Source organism: Schistocerca americana, chromosome 4 (genome assembly GCF_021461395.2).
Source record: "Schistocerca americana isolate TAMUIC-IGC-003095 chromosome 4, iqSchAmer2.1, whole genome shotgun sequence".
Taxonomy (NCBI): Eukaryota; Metazoa; Arthropoda; class Insecta; order Orthoptera; family Acrididae; genus Schistocerca; species Schistocerca americana.
In genome coordinates, this window is record NC_060122.1 from 764981607 (window position 1) to 765003795 (window position 22189).

General features: G+C 43.5%; 1 protein-coding gene across 5 annotated transcripts in view; it reads left to right on the forward strand.

Moving 5' to 3' along the window:
- The first annotated feature begins 172 nt into the window (after positions 1–172).
- Positions 173–22189, forward strand: part of LOC124613896 (inositol polyphosphate-4-phosphatase type I A) — a 261219-nt gene continuing 239202 nt past the window's right edge. For 2 of the 5 annotated variants that reach the window (XM_047142639.1, XM_047142641.1), the window contains exons 1-2: positions 173–380; positions 478–611. In XM_047142639.1, coding sequence (XP_046998595.1) covers positions 494–611 — 118 coding nt within the window. In that variant the 5' untranslated portion in view covers positions 173–380; positions 478–493. Of the gene's footprint in view, positions 381–477; positions 612–22189 lie in introns of those variants that run through there. The other 3 variants (XM_047142642.1, XM_047142644.1, XM_047142643.1) reach the window with 3 other exon arrangements.

The window sequence follows — 22189 nt, forward strand, 5'->3', positions numbered from 1 at the left end:
AATTACTTTTGTAGTAGTAAATAGTTTAAAATTGTTGTAATCTCGGCATGTACTTAAATCGCGACCAAATTTCCAATGCGGCCCTATCAACAGACATATTTCTTGGTCAATAGCGCATGAAGCGTGTTTCAGACGCTCTACATAAAAAAATAAAATTACGTAGTTGTTATGAAAAGGCTCACATAAATCTGACATCTAATTTTTAAATTTCGCGCTTCTTGCCCAGCTGACAGAGTGGTCTGTTTCAACTTATAATGGCGTATTAGCAGTAGTTATGTGCACGCGTTATTTGTGATAGATGTGTGATCACCAACCCACTATTGCAGTTTTTCTGATTTTTGGCAGAAGATCCCATGACCCGCTCTCACCTTTCATTGAAGGTATCATAGGGCTGCTTAAAAAAATTGGTTTCCATTAATGTATTGGAATTGCGCTTGGTGGCACACAGTTCGGTGGACTATTTTGTGCATTTCTCAGGCTCACAGTCATCGCTATGCGTTTCAACAAACAGGAGCTGACAACATTAGCCACGCAGCCTTCACAGAAATTTGACAAAGAAGGTGTTTTGTTCCTGCGCGAAAGGCAGGAAGGTTTCTTTCGGCGTTCCGAAAGTAAGTTCAGTTTTCGTTGTAATTTTGATACTTTAGAGGTTACTTCACTGTTACAGTATCAATTACTAGAGCTAGCCTTATAACGAAAATAGAGCTAAAATTTCGTACCGTGTTTTTGGCACGTATTGTTTAATGTGTTATGACATTGTTTCCTATCAGTTTGCCCATAATTGTAATCACAATGTGAACGAATTGAAAAATAAATTCTTTCGTCTTAATGTTGTAAGTATGAAAAAAATAAACATATTTTGCATCTGTTAATGGCGTGTTTTCACTAGTAAAGAAATTGTTATCGTCCGTAGTGGACACACAAAAAAGTGTGTAAAAATGGAAAAAGGAAATATGCACATCACTTTGTCTGTTCGCTTCTGGATATACTAGTTATGTTGAGGTATCTGTCATTAGGTGAAGTGGGAAAAAGCACGTTATCTGTGACGTAAATCCGTATTGTTCTTGTCCTGCAGATTTTGCAATAGATTCATTGTCCGTTTGGTTACACATAACGGGAATTTGTTTCACAGCACAGACAACCTATTTTCATAGTTTTCAACATTAAAATCTGCAGTTTTGCCCCTTTTAGTGGCAACATTGGACAGCGGTGAATCTCATTCATTCTGATGGTTCTGGACTCCAATCAGGTGTTGAAGCATCACAATGTTATTGGCAGAAAAACTGTGAAAGGATTAAAATTTATGAGACAATTACAGGTACAGTACCAGAGGCCAGGACAGGCTGGTGATTTAATTTCACTAAGAGGAAAGGTGTTGCGTCTGAAAGGGAGTGATAGCGTAGATATGGAGAAAAGTTATTGGAGAAGTATGTGGGGTTATATAAACCAACTGGACCATTGCCACCTACACCTCTGCTGCAGCACAGAATTTCCACTGGGAACAAGCCACGTGTGCACAAAAAACCATACATAGTGCCACATTATTTACAATGTGTGATGATCAACAACTTTGGGATGGAACTATAGAAGAAAGTACTGTCCTGCTCAGCACTGATAATAATTTTGTCAAAGAAGCCCTCAGATGGGAAAAGTGCTTGTAGGTTCTATTGTGATTAAAGATTTCTAAACCAATGAACAGTTTGACACCTACCTCATGCTCAGTATCACAGACACAGTAGACCTTTGGTTTGCATAGCAGGTGTCACCAATTGGAAATAGCAGTGGAAGATCAGCCTAAAACAGTGGTGTTGGTCCCACTTGGTCGCTTTCAGTAATATTGGATACCTTTCAGTTTAAAAAATGCATTGGTGGCTTTCCAACACTTGTTAGACACGATGCTGCAGTGCCTGAAACCAAAGCAATGCTCGCTGTACGTAAACGACATAGTAGTATTCTCCAAGGACAAACAGGAGCACACAGTGGGTCTGAAAGAAGTATTTGAATGGTTGCATGCAGAAGGACTGACTCTCAAAAAATTGTCACTTCACATTGCAGTAGGTACACTTTTTAAACCACATTATTGGTCAGGATAGGGTGCATACCAAACCACAACTTGTGCAAGCCATAAAGGATTTTCCAAAGCCTAATACGGTAAACGTAGTGCGCTATATCTTGGGATCGCCAATTTATGTTGAAAATGCATTCCAAAATTTGCGGAGGTAACAACACCCCCTAAAACATTTGCTAACAAAAAGGAATAAAATCTCACTGGACTTGGGATCGTGATGAAGCTTTTATTATTGATCACTGATCCTGTCCTTATTTTTCCTGATTATTGAAAATAGTTTAACTTGTGTGACTGGAGCAGTCAGACTCTAGGCTATGTCCTAAGACCAGAGGTGGATGGGGTAGAACACACTATAGCATATGCTCCAGACAGATGAATAAAGCAGGAAGAAATTATTTAACTACAGAAAAAGAAATTCTAGTGCTAGCTTTTGGCACCACCTATTTCCTGTGCTATCTGTATGGGGGGGGGGGGGGGTCATTTTGTCAGAACGGACCACACAGCACTAAAGTGGCTTTAGGAACTAGAAGATCCAATGAGCCTTTTAACCTCCTGGGCCTTACAGCTAAACGAATTTGATTTAGAGGTAGTGCATTATCCGAGAAAATTTCATAGCAATGGTTCAAATGGCTCTTGGGCACTATGTGACTTAACTTCTGAGGTCATCAGTCGCCTATAACTTAGAACTAATTAAACCTAACTAACCTAAGGACATCACACACATCCATGCCCGAGGCAGGATTCAAACCTGCGACCGTAGCGGTCGCTCGGCTCCTGACTGTAGCGCCTAGAACCGCACGGCCACTCCGGCCGGCTTCATAGCAATGCAGACAGGTTAAGTATCAAAGTATGTGCCATAGAATGCACTGGAGTAAGCACGGAAGAGTGGTGCAGAGCTCATGCTGCCATTCCCTATTGTCAATGGCCTGCAAAACAAGCATAGTTCAACTCTGATGATGGAGTGCTTAACAAGCAAATATCATGTGGTCGCTGCATAGTTGTACCAGCCTGTTTACGGGGTGAAGTATTGAGGCAAGCCTATGATTCCATTGTAGCTGGACTTGAGCACTGCATTGCCTCATTGCAACAATTACTGATGGCCACAGAGGTTTGTGTAGTCTGGCATTGTCATGCTGCTGAAGGAGAGGGTGCTTCGTGTGTGGATGAACTCTTTGAATTCATGCTTTCACTTTTCTGAGGATGTCTCAGTACCTTTCAAAGTTTATGGTGGTGCATTTAGGTGTGAATTCCAAATGCACCCAACTTTGAACAACCCAGAACACTGTGAACTTGACTTTGCTTGCTGATAGCATAGCCCTGAACTTTTTTGGCATTGGCGATCCTTTCTAAAAGAACTATATTGTTGCTCACTTCTTTTTAAGGTCAAAATGGTGAACCAAACATTCATCACTTGTCAGATCGTTGTTAAGAAAACTGTTGCCCTCACACTCAAAATGCAAAAAAATTGACGAGAGATGCCCATTATTCTCTATTTCATGTTAGGATTGAACATTCGATGCACTTGCCATGCACACGGTTTCCTGTACCGCAGTTCTGCAGTGATGGCATATATGTGCAATTTTGATATTCCACACTTACATGGGAGCTGTGCTTTTTGTTATCCAGCAGTTTTTTGTGGTAAGTTCCTCAACGTAGTTCTGATGAGTCTCATCTGATGCTGTCTGTGATCGCGATCATCCACTCTGAGCTCTGTCACACGTGTTGAGATTAACACCACTGTTTCTTTCATTAAAAGCCCAGACAACCCAGTGTTACACATTACTGATGTTGATAAAATTGTCATCGTACACAGCTTTCATTCGTCTCTTGTTTTGTGTGGTGAGAAACTAGATTACAGCAAGCTGTTTCTCGTGAACTGCCTAGTTGCGCAAAAAAATTCAGAGCCCTCTAGCATTGAGGCTGCAATTTGGATCAGCGAAGTGGAAAAGTTGATGGAGCCATATGCAAAACATACAATACCACAACTGATACTGAGAGCAGAAAACAAATTGGGAGCACACTGTTTTACTGACCATAATTAATAATTTGTCACATTAATTGGCCTTGAACACTATACCAAACCAACAAGCAGAAAAAGTTCTGCAAGCTTTGACAAACCAATGGTTATCTAAATTTGGCATGCTATAACAACTGACCGGGGCATGAACTTCGTCAGAGCATGAACTTCGTCAGAGCTATTGAAGTAGTTATGTCGACCATTACGCGTGAAGACGCTATGTACTAGTGCCCTGCGTGCACAAGCTAATGACAGAATGGAGAGTGTTCACAGGACAGTGTGTAAAATACTAAGTTATTACATTAATAGTAGCCATAATTGGGATACCCTCCTGCAATTTGTTGTGTGCATACACAACTCAAAAATTCACTAAAAACACAGGCCTTTAGCCCTATGAAGTTATTTTTGGTTGGAAAATGCTCTCACCTTTTGAATTATGTTAACCTACTCTGGGTGAGGATACATTATCTGTCTGAACTTTGCTAAAAGGTTGTAAAAAGTATCTGGCATCAGATGAAAAAAGTGAATACAAAGGCTTTAGAACAAGAGGAAAGCACCCACATTAAAAAAAGCCACATTGCATAGGTGTCACATGGGACCGTGGTTAATGCTAACTAAACTTCAAGTTCCAAAGGGAAAACTAAGAAATTCATTCCATGGTACCAAGTTCCTTGTCAGGTAGTCAAATCAACATCCTCAGTTAATGTTCAAATACAATTGCAGGCCCAAACCACAGTTGTTCGTATAGGAAGATTTTGTTCATTCCTGGGTGAACTGTATGCACTGCCTCGATTACTGGCAGCACCTTCTGAAGGTGGATGGGATTCAGTCAGAGAGAACACGAGAAAGAAAGGTAGGACTTAGCCATTGAATCAGGGTGTCCCTACAATTTTTCCGACACCTCCATATGCCTTAAGATCATGAGGCAACTTTGCAGTTGGGCCATTCCATGTCAAGTCATCCAGGCCATGACACCCATTATCTAGTTTTGAACAGAGATTTTGTGTACTGCTTTTGTATCTAATATCATGAACTTTTGCCAATTTTTATTGCTTTATATACATTCTGTTGGTAGCAATTGCTGCAGGTTTGATGCAATGTGTTACTTCAAAGCAAACTGTAAAAATTTGAAAATTGGATGCAGTTTTTGAACAAAAAATGGTATGCTGACAGTTTTTTCCATGACTATCCTTTTGGACATGTAGTTTCTGAAAACATGTTAGAATTATCCAATTAAATTTTTGTAAATTGATTTTATTTAATTTTCTTGTTAAATCTGGAAGAAAAATATTTTGGACAATTGCCCCCCTCTGGAAAACACTGAAAAAATTAAAATGATCTACAAATAATAAACTTTTATCCAAATTGAACAAAAATTGCAATATATGAAACAAAATTACTCATTATGAAATAAAGGGCAACTTGTACATTACATGACATATGAACACTTTTTTACCTCTGCCATAACCAAATTAACTCAATGTACAAATACATAGTATTTTGTCAAAAGCCAATATTGTCACCACTGCACAAAATGCTGGTGCTGCAATCTGCATTCAAGTTGATTCGGGACTACACATGCGACAAGACACTTTGATGCTTAGGTAATAATTTTTTTAAATGAGAACCACTTTTCTTCCACCAACTTTGAGGTCTCTTTGCTCAGGGAATAAGTACGGCCTGTTACTGTGGTGTTATCAGCTTCACACAGAATATGAGAGAAAGAAACATCACAAACATCATTATCAGGTCAATAGAAGGATGCATGAACCTTACTGTAACACCACCTTCTTCACAATTCACCTTCTCAACAATTCCCAAATATCAAGAAGAGTCACTGCACATGCAGCCTAGCATTTGGGCTGCTCAGTGCATTCTGGCATTAGTGGTGGAAGTACACCTGAGAAATCATGCGCGATACTAAAATCCGTATAACAGCTCAGCCTTTTTGCTCCAATTTTGGTTTGTGATATTGGTACAATGTGATGCATAGATCGTGTTCCAAGGATTGTTTTTGCACTTGTGAAACACTGAGAAAGATAATGTCTGACTTGTACCATTTCATCTTTTGAAACAAAGGGAACTGAAATGCCTTGTAGGTTCTCACGACAGAATTCAAATACCTGTGAAGCTGTAAGTATTTGATCTGTATAAACTCTTTGTAAACTTGTTTTTGTGACGAATCTTTTAGCAGTGCCACCAATACCATGACAGGGAGATTTGCCATGGCTGGTAGCAAAAAGGACCAGCTGCACTTTATGATTAAGTTGTGTTCATGGTAGCAAATATTTCTGAACTTGTTAGTTTTTATATTGTGCAGCACAGCCATCAGTGAAATATTCAACATGTGCAAGATGAATTTCTGGATATTCACACTTCAAAAAATTCAGTACAGTCTTCTGAGTCTGGTACACCAAGGCAACATCATGTTCTAGATCATCAGAAACAATACAAAGACTTTTTGCATGTAACTGTTTTTTCCAATTTGTAATATATATGGACAGTGTGAAGAGTGCAGCTGCTGTTTTTCCAGTGGTGCCCTGTACTTTATCATGAACAACAAAATTAAGATTTTCACTGAAGTCCATTAAAATTAACACAGATCATCAAGTGTTTCCTTCTTCATTTCAGATAATCAAATTGTGATTGAGAAATAAGAGTATGGAGTAAGTTTTTCAGTTTTCTTAATTAATTTCTCACAGAATTCTGATAGAGAAGTGATTTGAACGCTTACCCATTCACCATACTGAACCATCTCATCAGGATCATAGTCTTCTGTTTCATTTTCGAAGTGGGTTTGAAGCAATCAACTGGTGGGGCATTTTTCACACAGATGAAGCATACAGGCTCAGTTTTTTATATCACATGTTATTATTTTAATTAGATCTTGGTATGTTTTTTTAATAGGAATGGAATTTAGAAGCAATATAACGTTTTGGTGGCAAAAGCACAGACATACCGTATATGTTCCTGATGATCCTGCAACTTTCCGCTGTTTTGGTCTAAGAGAAGCAAATTTTGAGAATCCTACTTTGTCGTCAGAATACTTATTTTTAGAGAGAGAATACAGTTCAGTTAAATTACTTAAAACAAGATGCTTTTGTTCATAGGTATTTTTGCTGGTGCTCACTTTGTCTTTTTTCCCAGGCATTATTCTTGTGTTGTCATCATCCAAATAAAAACTCTTTACTTTTTACACTGTATCATGTGGCAATGTCTTTCCTCTTTTCTCCTCAGACATCAATAAAATACCCTTCTCCATTAAAAGAGCTCTTGCTTGTCATACCAAATATTCAGAAACCTGAAATTCGTAACTGACTTTCTGTCAAGACCAAGTTGGTGGAACAAGAGTAAGTAACTGAATTTTTTCGCGATTATTTGCATATTCAATTTTCGGTTTGATTTTGTCCACGAGTTCATCATGATGTTTTGCCTTTTCTTCCAGTTCTGTTAAATCACTTTCAGGGATAGTGCTTGCATCAGCAGCCAGCTCAACTTGATAAGTATGTGAAATTTTAGTTTTCAGAGCCCCAGCTCCTGATTCCAATTTTCATTTGGCTGCTGCATACAGACTATGCCAAGCAACTGAATGCAGCTTTGCAGGAGATACTCCTAAGCTAGTTAAGCTAGTATTGAGCACAGATTTTTCAGGAGTCTGTACCTTCATTTATATAGTCTGGTGATGAGTCGTCACTTGATTGTTCTCATTAATAAGTTTGATACAGGTTGGACACATTTTCTCCCCAGGAATAATGCTAAAGTCTCTAATTTTGAAGGTCTTTGCCTTTTCTAAGTTAATTTCACGCAATCCCGAAGAAACAGATTGTTTATGGGGCTTGAAGGAATCACAGCAAATTTTCTTATGTAGAGAGAGGTGCCTATCTTTGTGTTTAACACACACAAAACAATTAAATCACTTTATGAATGACTGTCACTTCACCATAATAAAAGTTTTTGTTCTTCACTGGTCGTTTCATTCACACAAGTCAGGTTATCACATATATCTTGCAGATACTGTCCAAGAAAACACTGCCTACTTGTTCTTTCCATACTGCTTCAGTCATAAAACCAATATTTGTCATAAATAATTCAAAAGATGATTGGTGTAAACTAAAAAATAATTAAATAATGAAAAAATCATTCTATCCCGTTGTTTCATTACAAAAGTATTTCACATTATCATTGTAACATTAGGGGACTTACATTTGTTTTGGAATGAATAGTTAAAAACTGCAACAATTGAATTTTTAACCAGTAATTGACTCTGGGTACAACTCGGTACAAGAGCGGAGAACTGCATGCTCAGTGAACACATGACTCAAAACAAAGAAACTGGATGATATAATACATGTAGTGGCAATAAAACAGTCATGAATTAGCAACTTCAATATTTCTTTTATAATAATGTTATTTTTCACACTTAGCATTATTTCTACAAACTGATTCTTTTTGTGTGACATAATGGAATAGGCTGTTTATAATAATATTGTAAATTTTTCAAAGATATCTATGAGGGGGGGGGGGATACCTTAAATAAATCATAATGTCCATGCATGGATTTTGTTTAAAAGAAGTTATTTACAGTTTTTTCTGAGATGTAGATGATGGATATTCACTACAAGAAGCATGACTATAAAAATATAAACCTTCCTCTTTAACTAAAAAAAATTTTCAGGCTTACATTGCAAAAAATGTAGGAATTATTGCATTTTTAAATTATAAAGGAGCTTGTGTATGAAAGCCTGAATTCCTGAATCTATACAACTTCTTTTTATCAGAAGAGAAAAAGTAATTGACCTGCAAGATTTACATTTTGGAAATGTGAATACGTCTACGTAAACTTCACTATCCAAAATTTCAAGGATTTGCGTGACGATGGGTGTCATTTCCTTAAATTTCTGGATGATTTGATGTGGAATGACCCAACTGGATTTTTGTGTTTACTCAGTCATTATTGGGAATACTTGTAAGTAGGCTACAGAATATGGTTAAGCCTGTGGTTGTGTTGTTTATATAAGAAAGTCTCACAAGAAACATTTGTGTTAGGTTATAGAAGACTTTCCAGGTGAAATTTTACTTATAACATTAGTAGAACATTAGTGTGTCTAATTTTTAAGGAAAACATAAGTGCTACATAGTGCAGTACATTTTTAGTTTGTTAAATATATGATTTCTGTAGAAGAATATAAGCAGATAGGAAGTACAGGGTGACTCAAAACGGACTTTATACCTCTGGAATGACATATAAATTTATGGAGAAAACATACAGAATTGGTAGGTGTGACATTTTGTAGCAAACAACCTAAAGTTGCACATAAAAATGCCAAGTGTCATTTTGGTTCCATGTCACTACCATTTGTGATGCCGCAAACATCCCACCGGTATTCACTTTCTTCCCACACTTGTAGCAGCAAATTCGGCATAATTTGTGCAACGGCAGGGTAGATTCGATTTTACATGTTTACTAAGTTGTTTGGTAGGGGAGGAGCATACACATGGTCTTTAATGAAACCCCAGAGAAAGAAATGCAGTGGTATCAAATCTGGGGAGTGTGCTGGCCATGCAATTAGTCCGTCATAGCCTGAGAAGCAATTATCGAGGAAACCTCGAACTTCCATGAGGAAATGAGGTGGTCACCTTTTTGCTGGTAATAAACCATCCCATCTCAGTCACTTTCATTGATCTGTGGAATTAAAGAGTTTTCAAAGATGTCTAGGTACACAATAACAATGACACTTTTCACCATGAAGAAGAAAGGACTGTACACTTTCAATTTGCTAAGGGCACAAAACACATTAACTCTGGGGCTGCTACGAATGTGTTCCAGGATTGCATCTGGATTTTCGCTGCCCCATTCTATGCAGTTGTGGCTGTTCATCATGCCACTGATATGAAATGTTGACTTATTGCTGAAGATTATTGTGTTCAGGAATGTCTCTTCAGCCTCTATCCGATGTAACATGTCCACACTGAAATCCCCACAAGCAAACTAATTTGCATCACAGATATTCTGTGCCATTTTGAATCTGTATGGTTTCAAGTACGTAAATGTCTAGGCAGTACCCACCAAACATCTTTTGTGGAATGCTGGTCTTGCGAGACGCATGTCGTGTTTATTTTTGTGGACTGTGGGTAAAGCTTTACCTAACCTATTCGACATAATCGTCAACATGTGGATGACCTGGTGATTTATCATGTCTGAGTGAACAACTCGTCTCAGCAAAGTTCGTGTGCCAAGAGTAAATTGAAGGCATGCTTAGAGATTGTTTAGCGCAATTTACGCTGAACAGTTGTTGCAGAGTTCATTTCATGAAATCAAAAGCACAGCGAGCATGCTCTGCACCAGTGAAAGTAGTCATTTTAACAGTGCACTACTCTGGCACTCCAGGTTGCAGAATGGAGTAATGGTGCTCTAAGTGAATCAAACTTGAGGTCAGTTACTACACAGTGACAGATCTACTGATTATGTAAGTTCTTTCAATAAATTTCTGCATCATTCCAAAGTTGTAAAGTCCTTTTTGTCTCACCTTCTTTGACAATAACTGAGTGAGTGTATGAGTGTCACACTTTGGCCTTTTACAGATATTTTATAGGTCAGTTTGGTCATTTGAGATGAGGGATTTGAGGAAGTATTAAGAACCTCTGATTTGACACGAAATTAATGTGGCTTGTGCACCTGAAAGACATGCAAACGAAGAGCATAAAATCATTGAATATTTTGAAATGCATCAACAGAGAGGTGTGAATAGTTGACAGGTCCCGCTCCCTGCAGTTTTAGAAACATTTCTCAAATCATAATTAAAGTATGGCAGCAAGATTTCTGTTTTTGGGCCAACACATACCTCCTATCTTAAGATGTTAGAAGCTGTCCACCATGAGAGCATTTGGATCATACTAGACCAACTCAATTCTGGGCCTGTGAGCAGAGACTGGTGAACCTCCACTCAGAATTCATCGGTGCCCCTCCTTTTGGCTCAACAGCTACTAAAAATTTCGGAATTGCCCGTTATTAGCATTTGGTGCTTTGAGCTGCTGTTCAGGAATCGGCTTCAAGTGGGCGAAGCTGGTTGGTTACTCGTGGATCTGAATATATCAGTCTTTAGAATTTCCACCTTGGGCATCTACAGTGGCTCTAAGTGACCTAACCTTGATGCAGCAGAAAGAACTTGTACTGCAGATTTCATGTTTACCGATCGGTTTTCTTCAATTTTAGGTACATACCACAGTTTTATTGTTCCATACATGGGTGGCTTCTAGCAAAGGAATGCACTTCGTTGCTCAGCTGTTTTCCCTCATAGGGTTTTCCAAGTATCCCTTCCAGAACACGTTACAAATTATGATGTAGAGCTATATGGCATTATGAGGACACTGGAGTGGATTCAAAGGTAACACAGTTTGAAGTTTCTTGTCTGCCCTGACTCGCTCAGTGTGGTACAAGCAGTCCACCGCATGTACCCAGTAGACCAGTTGATTCAGATCATCCAGGACACCTTACAGCAGATTCAACACCAAGGCAAGGAGGTGGTCTTTTGCTGAATACCTGAAAACATCAAGTTACAGGGAAGTGCGACAGTCAGTAAAACAGCCAAAGAAATGTGTAGAGATGGTGGTGAGAGCTGATGGGCCATCGTCTTGCATGCAGTCATCTCATTGTCCAATAGGTGAATTGAACATCAGTGTGAAACAAAATTGTTTGAAGTGATGAACAACAAACAAACTGCAGTCACCCAAATCAACCATGCATGCATGCATGGGGAACTTCATGCCAACCACACCGCTGGAAGGAAGTGCTGCTTACCAGACTGTGCATAGAATCTTGCCAGTAATATGTGACTTCCTCCTCCAGTGGGAGCATCCATCTCTCTGTGACGTTTGTGACGTGCCGTTTTCAGTTCAGCATGTTTTGGCTACATGTATTTTATGTGCTGACGTTAGGGCAACTATCCACCAACTTCACGTAACACACTTCTGGTTTAATAGCTTATCCAGACAGTTCAACAGTTTTATTAATCGGTTTTCATAGTAATAATTTGATATATCGTGGTGGCAGCTTTTTCATAATTGTGAGGTGGAGTTTCGTGCATAATAAGCAACTCCACCTGTGGAGACAGCCTTGCTGCTCCCCATCCCCCGTTCTCCTTTGCCTTCCTTCCCCCCTCCCCATCTTCACCAAATAAATGCCATGATGGTGTTTCCAAGGCAGCTGATGACCATGTCCCTTCCCCATATCCAACATCACCGTATTATCGTCATCAAACATTTAATATGTTGTGTTGTTTAATGTTTTCTCAGTGTAGTAAATGTTGGCAATGCTTATGCTTGTTGACTGTAGGTGGAAGTCCTGAGGGCACTAATTGTGGTGTGCGGCACCAAACATATCTGGATACATTCTGCTAACAACTGCTGTTTGAATACAAAATGTAGCACAGGCACTGAACTATCCATATCTCGCTACTGCACCCTCTTTCATGGACAGTGTTATCAAAGATTCCCTCAACGTTTGTACCGTTGATAATTTAGTTAGCAGAGACACTTAATATACCCTCATAGTTGTATCCAACACTGTCCATACTAAATTTTTTATTACAAATAACACGATAACACAATAGATCGATCCCCCTGCGGGTCCGGGGTAAGAATAGGCCCGAGGTATTCCTGCCTGTCGTAAGAGGCGACTAAAAGGAGTTTCAACCGCTTCGGCCTTCCATGTGATGGCCCCCCTTGGGGTTTGACCTCCATTTTTCAAAATTCTACAGAAGTACGAGCCTTTTGGGGAAGGACGCCTTACGTGGTGTATCACTGGTCCTCCGTGCACTAAGACCTTGGCACTCAGCATTGTAACAGCGTTGTAACCATACCCACTATTCCTCAAATTGGGCCTAAACGCCTGATGGGTTGTACAAGTGCCCATGGTGCGTCCCCATCTGCACCTACGATCATGATGGACTTTCCATGGCACCCGAAATCCAGCACGGTAGCCAGCCCGTTGTGGTGGGGTCGTCATGTACCCTCTAGGTTGTAGCCCCCCTGACAACACAGGGATAGTACTGCCGATACCTGAGCTGCACCCTCCCCACGTCGGCCAAGGAGTAAATGCCCATCTCCTTGGGGCATCAGGACTCCTGGCAACGGTCATCCTGCCAGGTGGCCCTTGCTGAGGCTGGGTGGCACCCGTGGCGAGAGCCCCTGGTCGGAGTGGGTGGTATCGGGGCGGACGTTTCGCAGATGAAACATCAACATGTATCAGGTCGCTCTGCGGCCGAGTCTTTTAAAAAGAAAGGTACTGTCTCTGGTTCTGGTTCTCCTGCCCTTTCCCCCTTGGCCACTCCCTGGGAGGAAGGACAGGCCCGCCGGCTTGGGGTGAAGTACTTCCCGCGCTATTTGGTCTGTTCTCGGACCGATGGGGGGACGTTCGCCACCTCCAAGCCCATGTTCTTTGTTCAGCACATCGAGGACATCTTTGGGGAAATCAAGGCTCTCAGTAAAATGCGTTCGGGGTCCGTTCTTATAAAGACCACCTCCGCCACACAGTTGGCAGTGCTCCAGGCGTGCGACCGCCTAGGGGACATCCCATTGTCCATTGTCCCGCATCTGGCACTGAATAGGACGCAGGGGGTTACTTTTCATCGGGACCTCCTGCTGCAATCTGATGAGGAGCTCAGGGCCAACCTGGAGTGCCGAGGCGTGCATATCATCCGGCGAGTCCAGCGCGGCCCCAAAGACCGTCGCATTGACACCGGGGCCTGTATCCTCACCTTCGAGGGGGACGTTCTCCCGGAGAAGGTAAAGGTGATGTGCTACCAGTGCAACGTGCGACCTTACGTCCCGCCTCCTATGCGCTGCTTTTGGTGTTTGCGCTTTGGGCACATGTTGTCACGGTGTGAGGCTGAGCCCCTTTGTGGCGATTGTGGACGTCCTCTTCGTGAGGAACATACATGCACCCCACCACCTCGGTGCGTTAATTGTCCTGGCATCCACTCTCCTAGATCTTTAGACTGCCCCACGTATCAGAAGGAGAAGAAGATTCAAGAACTCAAAACTTTGGATCGTCTCTCTTATTCTGAGGTCAGGAAGAAGTATGACCGCCTCCATCCCGTGACGTTGACAACTTCGTTTGCCTCAGTCGTGTCCACTCCTTCCACAGTATCCTCACCCCTATCCTGTCCCCCCTCCACCTCCTCCCCCCATCCGGGGTCTATGCCTCCGCCTCCCAAATCACTCCCTTCCAATTCCTCCTCCCCTGCGACCTCCGCCCCCTCTGCCCCAGGCCCCCCCCCCCCTCCCCCCCCCCGCCGCCTGAGAAGCGATCCTCTTCTCAGGCGTCCATTGGGGAAATGTTCCGCGGACCCCGGCTTCCGAGATCCGGCATTCCAAAACGGACCCCGTGCGTGAGGACCTTCTTCGGGTCCAGCCCACCATCCCTGTGCCTCCTCGGACTTCCTAGAAGGCCTCCAAGAAGAAGTCTCTATCCCCCTCTCCACCCCGGCGCGTTTCGTCTGACGCCCCATCCGTGAGTCGCTGCTCCCGGCCGTCCTCAGTTTTGCTGGGACGCTCTGCTGCCCGGCGCTCAGCTGGCCTCTCGTCGGCAAATGATGCTGCCCCTCCTACGCAACCCGGGACAGTGGCCGCAGCTGGCGACGACTCGATGGAACAGGATCCGCCTCCCGCCAGTTGTAGCGTTGTTCCCTCGAAACCTGGCCCTCCGCGGCCGTCGAGGTGACCAGCTCTTCCCCCGTCTCGTTCCTCCCTTTTTTCTTACTAGCGATGGCCTTGTTACATTGGAACATAAGAGGTATTCGATCTAATCGGGAGGAATTGCAACTGCTCCTCCGCCTGCACTGTCCGCTCGTCCTTGGTCTCCAGGAAACCAAGTTGCGCCCAACTGACCGTATTGCCTTTACCCACTATACCTCGGAGCGGTATGACCTCACCCCTGTGGACGGTATTCCAGCTCATGGTGGGGTCATGTTGCTCGTTCGGGACGATGTCTATTACCATCCCATCCCATTGACCACCCCACTCCAAGCAATAGCTGTCCGTATTACTCTTTCTGCCTTTACTTTTTCAGTTTGTACCGTCTACACTCCATCGTCATCTGCAGTTAGTCGGGCTGACATGATGCACCTGATTGTTCCGCTTCCTCCGCCATTTTTATTGTTTGGCGACTTCAATGCCCATCATCCCCTTTGGGGCTCTCCTGCATCGTGTCAAAGAGGCTCCCTCTTGGCGGATGTCTTCAACCATCTCAGTCTTGTCTGCCTCAATACTGGCGTCCCGACTTTCCTCTCAGACTCTACTCATACCTACTCCCACTTGGACCTTTCGATCTGTTCTACCACTCTTGCCCGTCGGTTCGAGTGGTATGTCCTTTCTGACACCTATTCGAGCGACCACTTCCCCTGTGTCGTTCGTCTCCTGCACCACACCCCATCCCCACATCCTTCGAGCTGGAACATACCGAAAGCTGACTGGGGACTTTACTCTTCCCTCGCGACCTTTCCAGACCACGATTTTCTCAGTTGTGACAGTCAGGTCGAATACCTCACGGCTGTTATCATCAATGCTGCCGAATGTTCCATTCCTCATACTACCTCTTCTTCACGTCGCGTTTCCGTCCCCTGGTGGAATGAGGCTTGTAGAGACGCTATCCGTGCTCGACGACGTGCTTTACGCACCTTTCGCCGCCATCCTACGTTGGCGAATTGTGTTGGATACAAACGACTCCAAGTGCAATGCCGTAGAGTCATCAGAGACAGCAAAAAAGCTTGTTGGGCCTCTTTCACCAGCTCCTTTAACAGTTTTACTCCCTCTTCTGTCGTTTGGGGTGGCCTGCGCCGGCTGTCGGGAATTAAGGCCTACTCCTCGGTACCTGGCCTCACCTCAGGTAATGAGGTCCTTGTTGATCCTGTGGCTGTCTCCAACGCCTTCGGCCGCTTTTTCGCGGAGGTTTCAAGCTCCGCCCATTACCACCCTGCCTTCCTTCCCAGGAAAGAGGCAGAAGAGGCTCGGCGACCTTCCTTCCACTCGCTGAATCTGGAAACTTATAATGCCCCCTTTACTATGCGGGAACTCGAACGTGCGCTTGCACTGCCCCGGTCCTCTGCTCCGGGGCCAGATGCCATTCACGTTCAGATGCTGGCACACCTTTCTCTGGCAGGCAAAAGCTTCCTTCTTCGTACCTACAATCGCGCCTGGACCGAAGGTCAGGTCCCCATGCTTTGGCGTGACGCCATCGTTGTTCCTATACCTAAACCCGGGAAGGATAGACACCTTCCTTCTAGTTACCGCCCCATTTCTCTTACAAGCTGTGTCTGTAAGGTGATGGAGCACATGTTTAAAGCTCGGTTAGTCTGGATTCTTGAATCTCGACGGCTACTTACCAATGTTCAATGCGGCTTTCGTCGCCGCCGCTCCGCTGTTGACCACCTTGTGACCTTGTCGACATTCATCATGAACAACTTTTTGCGAAAGCGCCAAACGGTAGCCGTGTTATTTGATTTGGAGAAGGCTTAAGATACCTGTTGGAGAGGAGGTATCCTCCACACTATGCACAGGTGGGGTCTACGCGGTCGCCTGCCCCTTTTTATTGATTCCTTTTTAACAGATCGAAAGTTTAGGGTACGTGTGGGTTCCGTACTGTCCGACGTCTTCCTCCAGGAGAACGGAGTGCCACAGGGCTCCGTCTTGAGCGTAGCCCTTTTTGCCATTGCAATTAATCCAATTATGAATTGCATTCCACCTGATGTCTCAGGCTCTCTCTTTGTCGATGACTTCACGATCTACTGCAGTGCCCAGAGAACATGCCTCCTGGAGCGCTGCCTTCAGCGTTGTCTAGACAGCCTATACTCATGGAGCGTGGCAAATGGCTTCCGGTTCTCTGAAGAGAAGACAGTTTGTATCAACTTTTGGCGATATAAAGCGTTCCTTCTGCCATCCTTACATCTCAGTCCCGTTGTTCTCCCATTCGTGGAAACAACTAAGTTTCTAGGGCTCACATTGGACAGGATACTTTGTTGGTCTCTGCAGGTCTCTTGTTTGGCGGCCCGTTGTACACGTTCCCTTGATGTCCTCAGAGTTCTTAGTGGTTCATCTTGGGGAGCGGATCGCACTGTCCTGCTTCGCTTGTATCGGTCCATAGTCCGATCGAAGCTGGATTATGGGAGCTTCGTCTACTCGTCTGCTCGGCCATCCCTCTTACGCCGTCTCAACTCCATCCACCATCGGGGATTACGTCTTGCGACCGGGGCCTTCTACACTAGTCCCGTCGAGAGTCTTTATGCTGAAGCTGCCGAATTACCATTGACCTACCGGCGCGACGTACTGCTGTGTCGGTATGCCTGCCAGCTGCTGTCAATGCCCGACCACCCCTCTTATCAGTCCTTCTTCGCCGATTCCTTCGACCGTCAGTACGGGTTGTATGTGTCTGCCCTGCTGCCCCCTGGAGTCTGCTTCCGTCGCCTGCTTCGACAATTGGATTTTGCCCTCCCTACCACCTTCAGAGAGGGTGAGAGCCCGACACCACCTTGGCTCCAGGCTCCGGTTCATATTTATCTCGACCTCAGCTCGCTCCCGAAGGAGGGTACTCCGGCTGCAGTGTATTGCTCACGGTTTGTCGAACTTCGTGGGCGACTTGCCAGTCACACCTTTATTTACACCGATGGCTCCAAAACTGACAATGGTGTCGGCTGTGCCGTCACCTTTAAATACCAGCTCCTCGACCAATGTTCCAGCTTTACGGCCGAGCTTTTTGCTCTCCATCAGGCCGTTCAGTATGCCCGCCGCCACTGCCATTCATCGTATGTACTCTGCTCTGATTCACTCAGTGCCCTTCAGAGCCTTGGAGCTCCCTATCCGGTCCATCCCTTGGTGCAACGGATCCAGCAGTCCCTCCATTCTTTCGCTGACGATGGCTCTCCTGTCAGCTTTCTGTGGGTTCCCGGACATGTAGGAGTGCCTGGGAATGAGGCTGCTGATGCTGCAGCCAAGGCTGCAGTCCTCCTGCCTCGGCCAGCCTCCCATTGTGTCCCGTCATCTGACATTAGTGGGGTTGTTTGTAAGAGGCTTGTGTCGATGTGGTGGGATACTTGGTCATCCCTTCAAGGAAACAAGCTCCGGGCAGTAAAACCGTTCCCAACTGCTTGGACAACCTCCTCCCGACCATCTTGGCGAGAAGAGGTCCTTCTGACCAGGTTGCGGATTGGGCATTGCTGGTTTAGGCACCGCTACCTGCTCTCCGGTGACCCAGCCCCGCAGTGCCCTTGTGGTCATGCATTAACAGTGCGCCATGTTTTATTGTCGTGTCCCCGTTTTAGTTAATCTCGTGTTGTCCTGTCCCTGCCATCTACTTTACCGGATATTTTAGCTGATGACGCTCGAGCAGCTGCTCGTGTTCTTCGTTTTATAACTTTGACTGGCTTGTCCAAAGATATCTAACTCTTTTACTTATTTTATCTGTATCTTTGTAAGGGCTTTCTGGTGTCCCCCCCCCCCTCCCCCCCTCCCCTTGAGTTTTACTAGATTCTATGTGCTCTAACAATTGTGACTGGGAGCTAATGACCTCAGTAGTGGAGCGCCCTTAAACACACCCCCCCCCCTCCCCCCCCCAAAACAAAACAAAAAAAAAAAAAAATCAATAGATCGAGAACTCTTCAGTTTGGGCCCCTTGTGTTTAACAGCATATCCTGTGACTTATTTTCACAACCAACCAACAGAACACACTGTACTCAGGTGCCAGGGTTAGTTGTTATTGGAGAGTGGGTATATTGTTCATTTAGGATCAGAGTTGGGCAATACACTGGTTTTAGCGACATGCAATAAGTCCACTGTCTGTATGCCCATGTTTCACCTTACACCAATAATGTTTTGTAACTGATTGTACCTGCAACCCTCAAACTCTCAGTGATGACACAGTCTGTATGCTATCAGTCATGATTGTGTCTCACCTCAAGTTAAAACCTGAGATTAGTAGACAGCCTAATACTGCACTGGTAGACTGATGACATCACTAACATGGCAGATATATAAATATCAAATGACGTAATTTACGATACAAAAACATTAGCAAAACTATACTTACATAGGAATGCATGGTTGTAACCATCTCCCCCCCCCCCCCCCCCCCCCCCTTCACTGGATCACCATCTCCTCTAGACCTGTATAGGTCTAGTAAACAATGTAATCTAAGCTGCCACATGCAAAGCTTAAGGGATAAATTTAAGCAAAACACATTAATGATCTCTACAGCTGACGTATACACCACTGATCATTAAATTTGCAACACATCGAATTGGTATGAAGGACACTACATGCATGGATATGCAAATGGTTAGAATTTCAGCACAAACACAAAAAATAGGTATGTATGATGCCATTTACATTCTGTAGCCAAAGAAAATTATTCAGAATTACATTTGGACTCGTGAAAGACATAGAAATGTGTACCGGGAAGGGACACGGTTTGTAGAGACAGCGGTTAATTGTTCCATGATGTTGCCACTTGCATTGGTCGGGATCGCATGATTCTTGTCTGAATATGGAATCATTAGATTGAAGAGGGCTGTACTCAGTACCACACTGGAACTCAATGCTCCAAGCGACTGGAGCCTGAGATGACAGATACATTGTTTGTGCCTTGAGTTAAGAAATGCCCTCATTTGCAGTAAGACAATTACCGTACATAAAATATGATGTCTGAAGCAGCACATATGACAAAATCATTGTGTGGCTACTGTTGCTGGGGCTTTCCATAATGATGAAGGCAAAGACAGGCTTCCTGACAGTACTGTGCCCAATGACGGCACTGGATGCAGGAGTGATTCCACACATCTTTGCAGACAAGTCCCAGTTCAGTATGCAACATCATATTGTAGGTATCCACTTCTGGAGGCTCAGAGGAGAACAAATGTAGCTATATTGCATTTGTCATTGTCATTCTGGCCCAGTACCTGGTGTGATAGTATGGAGTGCCATTGGCTACACAGTATGGTTACCTCATTTTGATAGCTGGTAATTTGGACCATATCTATTACATTTCTGATGTGTTATGGCTGTCAGCTGTGTCATATCTTTGGGTTTCCATTATTATATCTTCCAACATGATAACACAAAAGACTGCAGTTTGCCTGTGCCATCCTGTCTTACCTCTGTGCGGAGTCCTGTTTGACTGTTGCCCTGGCCAGCAGGCTGTCGAGATCTCTTACCTACTGAAAACATTCCGTCATAGTTTCCCGAGAAACTGGGATGTCGCCTTCATGAGCCATTACATTTGATGATCTCTGACATATATTTGAAATATCTGACACTCAAGCTCAGTTTGACTCAGTCCCCAGCTTGGTGAAAACCGGAAGTGGCAGCTCTTGTTCACTAAATTTTTCACTATTTAGACCCCAAATCACCTAAGAATTTGTGTTCTTCTTACAATACTGCGTGTACATAAGAAGTAAAATTTAGTTATTTATTACTCTTGCTATTGTTGCAATTTTAATGGCAAACAGTGGAAAATAATGCTATCTGTGTACACATGATATTGTACTTCGAAGCATATACTGTTGGCTCACATAGTTTACTTTAAACCCTATATTTACAGTTTCTCAGTTACATTATAATGGCAATCCTTTCAGTATTACCAGGAAAGTATAATAGTCAGTCACTACAGCATCAGATCAAAAATAGTATTGCACAACAATTTTGTTTCTCCATGTTTGGCACAAGAAGTATGTGGACATACTGACCTAAGGTTGAAAGGGTTACTTTCTCAGAAAAAATTTGATATAGTTTTCTTCTTGATGAAATTGATTTTTCGAATTATTATGGGTGCACAATATTGTTTTTATTGCCACTGACAGCACCAAGAAAAATATGACTTGCTCTTTCTCAAAGAAGTAAAAAGGGGAAAGGGGGGGGGAGGATGAATTGCAAACACTCTGACATTAACTGCAATTTCCCAGCATATTTTTGGACATATTGTGCGCATGATTTATGATTGCCTAGTGGATCATTTATAATGCTGAACAGTGTTGTCTTTAAAATGCCCAGAGATTCTGATCTTAGAGAAATGGTCTCTGTGATCAGCACTGAGTGCCTGGTCTCCTACTCCGCACCTCGTTACAAGCAATTATCAAACATTCCCTAAGTTGATGACGAAATGCCTCACTTTTATGCATAATCTATTGAAGTAATTGTTTAATGCTTGTTCAGATGTCAGGAAAGAATACCTTAATGAGGCAATGGGTTGCTAAACAGTTGTTCCTCATCCCACATATAGGCTGAAATAGTCGTTATTTGGAAATTTGTATAGTTTTTCCATACATGTATTTTCTTCTTTCTAGATGACATTTCTAAAGTAACTCATTTACGCACTTACACGGATCAGCTAGTACATTATGACCACCTACCTAAGAGCCTTTATGTCCACCTTTGGGACAAATAACAGTGGTGATGCATCATGGCATGGAAGCAATGAGGCCTTGGTCGTTGGAGGGACGCAAGTCACTTAACTCTCGTAAATTCTGGGAAGGGGGAAATGAGCTCTGATGTCACGTTCAATCACATCCCAGATGTGTTCGATCAGTTTTAAATCTGGTGAGTGGGAGAAGGAGGCAGCACGTCAATTGAAACTCACCACTGTCTTCCTCGAACCACTCCCTCACATTCCTAGCCTGACATGGTGCATTATCTTGTGAAAAATGCCACTGCCATCGGGAAACATGATTGGCATGAAGGGGGGTGTATATGGTCTGCAGCCAGTGTATGATACTCCTTGGTCATCATGGTGCCTCGCACGAGCTGCACTGGACCAGTGAATGCCCCAGAGTATAATGGAGCTGCTGCCAGCTTGTCTCCATCCTGGAGTACAGGTGTCAAGAAACTGTTCCTCTGGAAGATAACAGATTCACACTCTCCCATTGGCATGTCAATGAAGGTGTCAGGATTCATCACACCGTGCAAAAAACTGCCACAACCCCAACATCCAGTGCTGATGGTCTTGTGCTCATTTCAGTCGTAGTTGTCGCTGTCGTGGTGTTAACATTGGCACATGCCCGGGTTTTTGCCTGTGGAGGCCCATTGTTAGGAGTGTTTGATGCACTGCTTGACTGTTCAGACAT